This window comes from Amblyomma americanum, chromosome 2 (assembly GCF_052857255.1).
Source record: "Amblyomma americanum isolate KBUSLIRL-KWMA chromosome 2, ASM5285725v1, whole genome shotgun sequence".
Lineage (NCBI taxonomy): Eukaryota > Metazoa > Arthropoda > Arachnida > Ixodida > Ixodidae > Amblyomma > Amblyomma americanum.
Genome location: NC_135498.1, coordinates 205,860,532 through 205,871,071, shown reverse-complemented (window position 1 = coordinate 205,871,071; position 10,540 = coordinate 205,860,532). Strand labels below are relative to the sequence as shown.

Below are 10,540 nucleotides of genomic sequence, written 5' to 3'. Positions count from 1 at the left end.
AACTACAGTAGAGTGTAGCTCTCACTGGAGTGGATGGATGAGCGAGTCAAGGAGGCTATATGACCTGAACAGTTATTAGCGAGTGGTGGTAAATATGGAGGTGCGGCACGACCGTATTTTAGACGCATTCTACTAAGACGTGCCGCTGCGGCCACTTATTTTCTCCGTGAATTAAAAATAAAAACAACTCAACTATTTTTTTTATTTACTAAAAATAGTGACCTAATATAATACCGAATAATTCGCAACCGGAGGTCTTTTTTATGCACAGTGTTAACGCCTTTTTGTGATGTTTGTGCTTTTGTGCGCTGCGAGTATCTTCATTGTTAGGCCTCTTTTCGTTTTTAACTGTAGCTCTGAGCGGTTAGGTTTGTTGATTGTTCGTCACTCTGATCTTTAGCGCTCCGTCATGAGCATGGAGACGGAGGTCATGAGCAAGTGGCGGAGGTACCGTATCATCGAAAAAGAGTACAGGGAACTTTTAGGAGAGCTCGGTATCCGACGGCCACCGTCTACGCATCTGAAATCCTCCGGAAGCAAGAGAACGGGCGGCGAAGCGGCCTTGGACGTCGTCAGCGCCCCTCCACTCCCGCTACCGTCCGGAGCAAGCAAACGGCCGAATAGCGAAGCCTACGCAAGCGGCGCTTGCGCTAGTGGCAGCGGACGAGCTACTTCGTCGCTACCTGCAGACCCGTCGATGCCATCTGTTCAGAGCGAGCTCAACGAGCAGGCTTATGTGTCCGAGAGTTGCGCTGAAAGCCTTTCTAGCGAGCATACCGCTACCTCGTGCGACTCAAGCGATGAGACCTCGTCCACGAACAGCCTTACTGCTGAGAACGTGGAAATGGGCCAGCCTCGTGAGGAGTCTCCTGAGCTTTGTTATCGCCATCTCTCGACAGCGCAGGAGTTAGCTAGCATAGCTAGCAAGCACAATTTGACGCACGCCTGCATCAACGATTTGCTGGACTTCTGCCGTCGGCGTGGGATTGTAGAGCTCCCGAAAGATGCAAGGACCATCATGCAGACGGAGCGGAAAGCTAATTTAGAACACGGCGACTCGTTTGTGCATTTTGGCCTTGCTGAGGGAATTCAGCATGCTATTGGTCAAGGACCAGCGCCTGAGAATGTCGAGCTGCACGCAAATATTGATGGGCTGCCTCTGCATAGGAGTAGCCAGACTGCACTCTGGCCAATTCTGTGCAGATCTGAACCATTTATGGTCAGTGCGTACTGCGGTGCAGGGAAACCTCCGTGCCTCCAGGAATACCTCAGGCCTTTCATTGATGAAGTGCGCAACCTTAGTTGCAACGGACTGATGGTGAAAGGGGTGCACGTCAATGTGTGCTTAAAAGCCGTGATCTGTGACGCTCCAGCAAGGAGTTTCGTGAAGGCAATCACTGGCCACACAGGCTATCATGCCTGTGAACGTTGCAGCCAAAAAGGGCACTATCTGGAAAACAGGATGACTTTCCCTGACCTGCATGCACCACAGCGAACAGACTCCTCTTTTCGTTCGCAAGAGGATCGGCGCCATCACACTGGTGTTTCACCATTTACATCTCTGAACGTAGATATGGTGAAATGCTTTCCTACAGAGTATATGCATTTAGTCTGTTTGGGGGTTATGCGGCGGCTCCTTAGGAATTGGATATGCAAGGGTCACGCTGCCAGGCTGAGCCGGGCTGACAGGAGTGCACTCAACGACAAGCTGCGAGAAGCAGCAACTGCATTTCCAAAGTACTTTCAGAGGAAACCAAGGGGCACCGAAGAACTCGACAGATGGAAGGCCACAGAGTTCAGGACTTTTTTACTATACCTGGGGCCTGTTCTCCTGAAATCCATCCTGCCTGATGAGCTTTATAAGCATTTTTTATATTTGCATGTATCTGTTAGGGTACTTGCCTCTCCTCAGCATCACAGAGACCTCAACCAGTTTGCTCACGACCTGCTGCGGTACTTTGTGCAAGAATTTGGCAGACTGTACGGACAAAAACAACTCGTGTACAATGTGCACACCCTTGCACACTTGGCAGAGCAATGCCTGGAGCATGGCACTGTCGATGAGTTCAGTGCATTTCCATTTGAAAGTTACCTAGGAAAGGTAAAGAAGAGACTGCGGACGACAAATAAGCCTCTGGCGCAACTCAGCCGACGAATGTCAGAGGTGAGGGCGTGCACACCGCTCTCTACAGGACAAGTGGGTGGTGACGTGAAAGTCGGTGACTGCTTTCTGGTGGATAACTGCGCTGTAGTCATTGTTGATCTCCTGGGGGGCAATGCCAAAGCTGGCATCTTGCCAAATGGCAGAGAGTTTTTTAGAGTCCCAATTGACTCTTCAAGGATGGACGTGCGTCGCTACAGTGCTCTTGGTCAAGAAACCAAAATCTGGCCCATTTCGTACATCAAGAATAAAGTTCGATGTATAAAGCTTCAGTACAAGAGGGGGCATGTCGTTTTCCCTTTGCTTCACCTTCAGTGAGGCTTTACATTTCTGTGGTGCCTGAAGGATTATGTGCCTCTATTAAGATAGCTGCAGATTGCAGCATCTTGCTTGAAGTGTTAATTGGTGCTGAAGACAGCAACTTCTACATCACCATCCTTTGCATGGTTTGGATTTGGTTGTATGGGGCTTAACATCCCATAGCGACTCAGGCTATGACAGACGCCATAGTTGAGGGGTCCAGAAATTTCGACCGCCATGCAGTTCTTTAACATGCACTGACATCGCACTGTACAAAGGCCTCTATAGTATTCAATGCTCATCAAAATGTGACTGCTGCAGCCCGGATGGAATCTGAATCTTTCAAGTCGGCAGCCAAGCACCATAACCACTGAGCCACCGTTGCATACTAGATCTGCATTGAAGCACTTGGAATTTCATCTTTTGGGGAACATCAACTTTGAAGCTATAATGGCCCTCTTCAGGGCCACCCAAATTTACTGGCAGGATCGTTGCTGCGCCTCCAGAAACTCCAGAACCCTCTTGTTCCCGTGAGCGCCTGCCTGTTTAATGAGTAGTAACAGTCAATCAGCATTATATAATCGTGTCATTCATGCTCCTGTTATTACCCCTACTTATGTAACCCCCCCCCCTCACACAATACTCCATGCTTGGAGCCTGTGAGGCAACGTGAATAAATAAATAATAAATAAATAAATAAAAAAGTATACTCTCAACTTGTTAGTATATAACAGACTGCAGAGTAGTGGGCAAAGAAAGATATTGAGAATGCAAGGCTGAATTAACACGCATTTATGTTAAATGTTAGGTAAGACTAGTGCATGCAGCTTAACTGCTTGTAAGTGATGCATTACTGACATGATTACAAAAAAGATAATATGGAAATTTAACTTGACAAACCTAGAGTTCAAACATCATAGGAGAGAAGGGATGCTCACTCACCTCTGGAAGTCACTTCATGGCACGGAAAGTTGTTGCATCGAATAATAAGTTTGAAATGACCTGCTTCTAAGCAGTGCACCACTTCTTAGTGTCCACCAGCAAAAACGGATTTCTGTCACTATGTAGTGAAGTGGCATCTGCTGTGATAAGCGCCCTTAATTGTTTGTGTCCCCTGCAGCTCTTTTCTCATGCCACCTAATTTCGGGCTGCTAAGATGAGCCTATAAAACTGCACACTTAACTTTCGTAAATGCAGTTTCACCCATGTTGTAAATATGCTGAGGATGAAGTGCATCAACACTTGGTACGAGCCACACCAGAAAGTAGATCTGTTTCTAGGAAGGAGCTCCCTTCAAACACTTGTTTCAATGCAGTCTTTGAATTACGTCACTTAATTAGCACGAGACACATCATATTTTCAGCACTTTAATTTAACATGACTATATATTGCTTTAAAAAGAAACTGAATAATCTAGCTGTGTAACCATATATATGTCTGCTCATGACATGAGGCTTGGGCTATTTATACTGAATAAAAGTACCATACAGCATGAGGTTTGTAGCAAAAAATTCGAAGCTGCTGCTACTTTAAGGGATGCCAAGGACAAATCTGATGGATTACTGCTGTCTGAAAACAAAAAAGATGCTTACACATCATAACGCTTTAAAAGGGAAGTTGCAAAAATTTAGATACATTTGCTGTCATCATTAGAGATTTTTGCAAGAAAAGTGTAGTTAAAAAAGACGGGTTCTTTCACTGGATCTGTGGTGATGCGCCATTCAATTATAAATGGTAGTTAGCAGTTTTTTTTGCTATTGTTATGAATTGAGAGAGGACAAAAATTTAAATTTATGATTTTATCTGCAAGAACTAACAACACAGAAAGCAAGAGCCTTGGAATCGATTATAAGAAAGCAATAGGTTGAAGTCATATCCTCCATGCCCCTTTAAAGCTGGTGCTTCTGCCGTACGTGTTGTTTTCATTTCGCCAAAAGGAGGCACACAGAGGTGCCATATTCTTCTTTGTCCTTAATGACTGAACTGGATCCACCGTTTGTGGGCATAAAAGGGGCCAAGTGTGTTTCCAGTCCAGCCCTTTACATGCATTTTATGCAGTGGTAAACTGGCTGCATGGTGGCTGGTCGACAATTAATGGTTTGTTAGTTGTCAAACTCCTGGCAATAGTCTTATAAGCCTGAGAATAATTTCCATTTACACTTATAGCTTGATTAGAGTTGCAGTCTAGGCAAGTTGGTAGACAATCACACTTCTTCGAAACATGAAAAAAAAAACTTGCACATAAAGCCTACTCACAGTTAACTGGTTATTGCAACGAGAAACTTGGTGAAGAAGGAACCGAGTATGTGAAACACTTGGCTTTGCAGCCAAGCATTACAAAAAAAGATAAATACATAAGAATAGAAGAAAAGTTACTTTGATCTCACTCGCTTAATGCATGAGCAGTCAAGGAATTTCTGAATCTGAGAGTGCAGTGGGAATTAAGGGGCTTTTATGCTTGTGCTGCCTCCTTTTGAGACATGAAATGCCTTAGCTCTTTCATGAACTTTGTTTGTGCTTAAAGATGAGTTATTGTTCCTGAGAGCACTCGCATAGCAATTTTTCATTCATCAAATTTTTTCTGGGCTCATTAATCCTAGGGTTGAAAGATCAGGCTTTTAGGTTTCTTCTTTGATAGCATTTTTGCTGCAGTAAAAACTGAGAGTGCACTTCCTTCTGCATACAGGTATGCCTATACCGTCATTTTTTTCACACTGCAAAAAGTTAGAGAGCTCATTGTGTATTTTCTACCATTTATCTTGAGAACGCAGGAAATGGCTATGTGTTGTTGGAGTTAATGTGGTAGTGTAACTTGCTTTTACACCACAATTTCTTGGTCGTGAGATGATCGACGGTCCTATGGACAACCGTTCAGGTTATTGAGATTACTTGAACTATTGCAACAGGAAACGATAGGTTATGCTACTAGCTCATGTCATTAATAATACATATTGTTTTGCTTTCTCCTTGATCTTTTTATCCCCTCACCCCTTTCCCCGGCCCCTGGTTAACCTATCTTCCTTTCCTCCTCCTCGTCCTCCTCGATTTGCTTTGCATATTTGTTGTAGTTCTTTTCCAGAAAATTGAAAACTTCAGGGGTACGTTTCTTTATTCAAACATGTGCAGCCTTCATACCTGCCTAACACGTACCATCCCGATCTAATTTAGGCGCTGGTCATTGAAAAAAACAAAAACAGTACCAGCATCCCACTACAACAACAATCCATTTATTATTTGATTATGTTCCAATGATTGCAACATTCCATGAACGAGAATTTAGTAAAGAGAAGAGGGGCACAAAAGACAAGCCAAAATAAGACTGAAGAAAAGTTTGTGGACATGCAATTCTAGCCTGCGAAGAGCAAGTGCAAATAGTAGCTGGCCTTTGCCATGATGTATATCTATAGGGTCACCTCGCTCTGTAAAGTTTAGCACATTCTGAAGTAGGCTTGGGTTGACTATTTAATTAAGGATGTTTGAATGAAGGATCTTTTATGTGTATTGAAAGTGAAAAATAAAGAGAATATCCTGGTGAAGGCATTCTCGTACTATAATTTTGCATCTAGAAATAGTGTGACTTCACTCTTGCATTTAAAGTTGAGGAATTAGTACAACAGTGAATATTTGGCACAGCACTAAAGTTAAATACAGCGCCTTGAAGTGTGGTGCATGGCCTAAGTGAAGAATTGTACAGCTCAAGAGAAATTTATTGTCATTGCCATACATATTATGCCTAGTGGAAGAAAAAGGGTCGTACCATATCAGTTGCGTGCAACTATAGCCTGGTCTTATGCTAGTCCAAATTGCTACTCTCTATATTTGCAGTTTTCAAAAGCTCGTTTCCGTAGCTGTCTGTCACCTTCAGCCACTTCAGGAAATCAATATCTGTTCTGTGTATAAGATAGTGTATATCCTTATTTAATTATTGTGCTGTCGTATTTGGACTATGCGGGTATTACAAGCATATTTGTTCCTGACCATTGCAGAAGCAGTAAATTGTACAGAAATGGAGAAAGGTAATTAAAGTACTTTAAATCTGATATATCGTAGATGTTAGTACTTTGGAGTATGTAACTCCTCCAACCCTATAGCACAAAGGCTGAGGTCTGTGAAGCATAAAGCCATGTGATGAGATATCCAAACTGTATAAGTAATTAGATTGCAGGATAATTTTATTTATGACAGCAGTGTTCTGTGAATGTCAGTGACAATGCAATCAGCATCATGCTGTATTGCGTGAACTGGTACTATACCTAACTGACTATACTAATGCGTGAAGTAACAATTTTGTATTGCACAGGCCAATAAAAGATATGAAAAATACGAAATGCTCTCAACTCTATACTCCTAAATTTTCTCCCATACTGCTGATGTTGTATATATTTCATTGCAATAGCAACAGTTCGTTTGGTGATGAACAGTCACATGCAAGCCTTTGCAAGTATGTCGACACTGGCGCAATAGTAGGCAGAGTGGCTAAATTTTGCTCTTGGGCATACACATTTGATATAGTCGTGCACCTCCATGGCTTTATGCTGTGTAACCCACAACATAAGGTATTGCATTTGCTTTGCTGAACAAATGTCAGTGAAAGGCTCAGCAATAACCACTGATGTGTTTAATTAAGATAATGAAATATAATAGCATTGCTTTACATTGCTATACTTTTTGAGTAACTATATATACAACAGAATTGTGAATGATAACAGCTATTTATAATCCGCTAGCAAATTTGGAATGTTTCAACGAGAGAATAGGTGAAAGATGAATATGCATATGTATATATATATTGTTGCGCACAGCGATGAACGGGACGACATCGGTTTTAAGAAGCCGTCTCGTCCTTTTCCTTTCCAATTTCATGGTGTCTCATCACAGGTCGATCGTGTAAATTTCCCGTGTGCGCTGGTACAGTGCGAGCTGCTTCGATGCGTGAACTATAGTGTTTTTAAGAGAGATCTATTTTAAGGAGAAAGCCTTTAATGGGTCATCATTGTCCGTCCTGCCGCGAAATCTGTCCCACTATAGAAGTCAATAAATAAATGACAACTCGCTAAAAAAAAAAACTTTTTGTGCACGGCGGGATTCGAACCACCATTCTTGAGTTCAGCAGCCGAGCATACTACCCACTACACTACTTCTTTCCAACACGGAATCGGTTCTACTTCTCAAATATATATTTTCTTGATTATTCTGTGCCTACACTAATATATGACGCCGGAGAGTGCGGAAAGGCGCCGAATCAGACGGATATGCCTCCCAAACACCCTCCAATGTCTCCAGAATAATATTCAAAATAATTGTGTACTTAACATCTTAACCACACATCAGTGACACAAGCAGTAACACCGCGCTCAAGGCATTCGACTACCGCACTTAGGTCAACAAAGTGTGCGCCCTCCTGAATTTTTTGCATATCTTGCTAACGCCGGCTGTGTACACTGCAGTCGTGATTTTTTCCCCCAAATTCTCGAAATTCATATGGAAAACGCGACGGCTGAGGCCATATATAGCTTGCGGCGATGCTAATCAGAATAAGCTGAAAATTGCTTATAAACCCTTCGCTTGGAATCGATCGAGTGAACTAGACCATCTGCACCACACATATCATTCTCTTAAGAGACATTCGTCATTGAAGATACGTGTTCCTGCCAAGCAGTTTATTCATTCCACTTAAAATGAGTGCGCTGCAGGCTCTCCCGTATTGCGCGTGTGCTGTGCACGGAGTCTCACGGACAAAGAATTAATTTTCTTGATTACCAATTAGCGCGCACACACGCGTATGTATAATCGACCCATTTCCTATGGTTCGCGCCAGCCCGCATTGTTTACATATCGGGATTTGTGAGAGATTTTTAAAGAACTAACGCGCATATATATTATAGTTCGATCTTTCGATCGATTTGCCTAAGATTTTTGTGTAAATCCAATAACTGCCCCAAGCAAATCCTCATGGATTATCACCCACAAATTTCGTGGGTGATAATAAATGCACTGGAATGGTGGAGAATTAGTGGCAAACAATGACCGATATCGTTCTGCCTATTGAAGTGGCGTTGCCAATCCTGGGGAAATACTACACAACGAGGGGCCATTAATGGAAATGTAACAGAGTGGCACTGCCTATATGGGGAAAATAGTGACCATCCAGGGCCATTATTGGGAATGTAACTGAGTGGTAATGACAATATGGGGAAAATAATGGTCAAATGGGGCCATTATTGGATATGTAACTGAGTGGCAAAGCCATTATGGGGAAAATAATGGCCAACTGGGGCCATTATTGGGAATGTAACTGAGTGGCAAAGCCATTATGGGGGACATAGTGGCCAACTGGGGCCATTATTGGAAATGTAAGTGAGTGGCAATGCCCATATCGGGAAAATACTGCCAAGCTTGGGCCATTGCTGGCGATGTAACTAAGCGGCACTGCCAATATCGGGGACACATAGAACATGTGGGGCCATCATTGGAACTGTCGGAAAGAGGCATTGCCTATATTGGGGTAATAGTGGTGATGGTGGTCCTATGTAGGACCACCATTTGCCATCACAATCCCAATATTGGGCCAATGGCTTGTGCTGCCTGGGAAGTTGTTGAAGGTGACGATACCCAAACCCAGCTCGAGCCCCTGTGCTTCCTTTTTTCGAGTTGAGTTGAGTTGTCGACAGAAGGACGAAAGGAAAAGCACGGGCTTGCTTACTGGCTCAATGCGGAGCCACGCCCAGCTGCCTGCGTGCTGATAGTAGGAGGTGAAAGATGGGAATAAAGAGACAGAAGAAAAGCCCGCGCAATAGCCCGTAGGCCACGGGCCAATCCCGGAGGCAGTGCAATACCGGGCTGACCTGTGCCAGAGTGCGTTACGCCAAGCACTCCGCCATACTTTCAAAAATATGCGTAACACCCAAGCCTCAAGGGCCCATATGAGATATTAAGCCAGGTATGTGAATGGCATCCCCCTTCGAAAGCGGACCGGGGATTGAGCCACACCCGAATACTCGATCCTGTGCTTCCTTGCTATCGCTCCCCTTTATATTTCTCCTCGATATCATTTCCCTTTCTCCTCCGCCGGCTGCAGCTCGGGTGGTTAAGATATTAGATAGCAATTGCCACGGCCGGCAACATTATTTTCCTTCACTTTTCATGCGAAAGCTTCACTATGCTACCTCGTAACAATTTCGCGGTGCTTACGGTTTTGACCTTCAAGTGGGCCAGAGGTCAGTCCTCTCACGGCGTGGTTCGAGCGTCCACCGATATATGTGAGACAGTTACTGCGCCATTTCCTTTCCTCAAAACCAATTTTAGAAACTAACCTTGAAAGTAAAAATTGAAAATTGGTTTTTTGAGAAAGGAAATGGCGCAGTATCTGTCTTTCATATCGGCTGACACCTGAACCGCGCCGTAAAGAGGAAATGGAGGGAGTGAAAAAAAAAAAGAAGAAAAAGGTGCCGCAGTGGAGGGTTCTGGAATAATTTAGACCACCTGGGGATGTTTAGCGTGCACTGACATCGCGCCCTATCCACTGAGCCAATGCGGCGGGTTCCCTTCGTGGGTGTGGAACCCACTTCGGAAAGTATTTTATTTACGAAACTTAATTTTTCTTTTTCTGATTAGGTCACGTGGTTTTTCCAAACCTCTGGGGAGGACAACGCCTGATTTTCCTCCTTATGAGCTGCTATGCTTTCGCAAAAATGAAAATATGCTGCCTTCTACTTACGAACGGCGCTGATCATTTTACCTAGGCTGCTTGCACACAACATGTGTTTCCTGCATTTATACACAAGTATGGTGACAGGTTGCTCAGCGTACAAATTATTGAATAATACCATTTAAACGTGTAACCATTTTCGGGATGCGCTTGTATAGGAATTGTACCTGCATGCACGTGACTTTCTGGCGCCCTAGTTCACTGCCTTTTTCTGCATGTGCGTGTGTGTGTGTTGGGCTGTGTGCGGGTGTGCGCGCGCGCGCCACGGTAGAGTCCAATGCATGCAGTGGCGCAAAAACGCGGAGCTCCCACTTGGCTTGTCGCAAGTTTGGCTTGGTTAGGAGGGCGAGGGCCGGCTCAGGATGTGAAGC

General features: G+C 44.0%; 1 protein-coding gene across 1 annotated transcript; it reads left to right on the top strand.

The window, feature by feature from the left end:
- The first annotated feature begins 223 nt into the window (after nucleotides 1–223).
- On the top strand, nucleotides 224–3,850 carry LOC144122112 (uncharacterized). Its single transcript, XM_077655633.1, has one exon. It carries the CDS (start codon nucleotides 410–412, stop codon nucleotides 2,477–2,479), a length of 2,070 nt encoding a protein of 689 aa, XP_077511759.1. The 5' UTR covers nucleotides 224–409; the 3' UTR covers nucleotides 2,480–3,850.
- The last annotated feature ends 6,690 nt before the right edge of the window (nucleotides 3,851–10,540 follow it).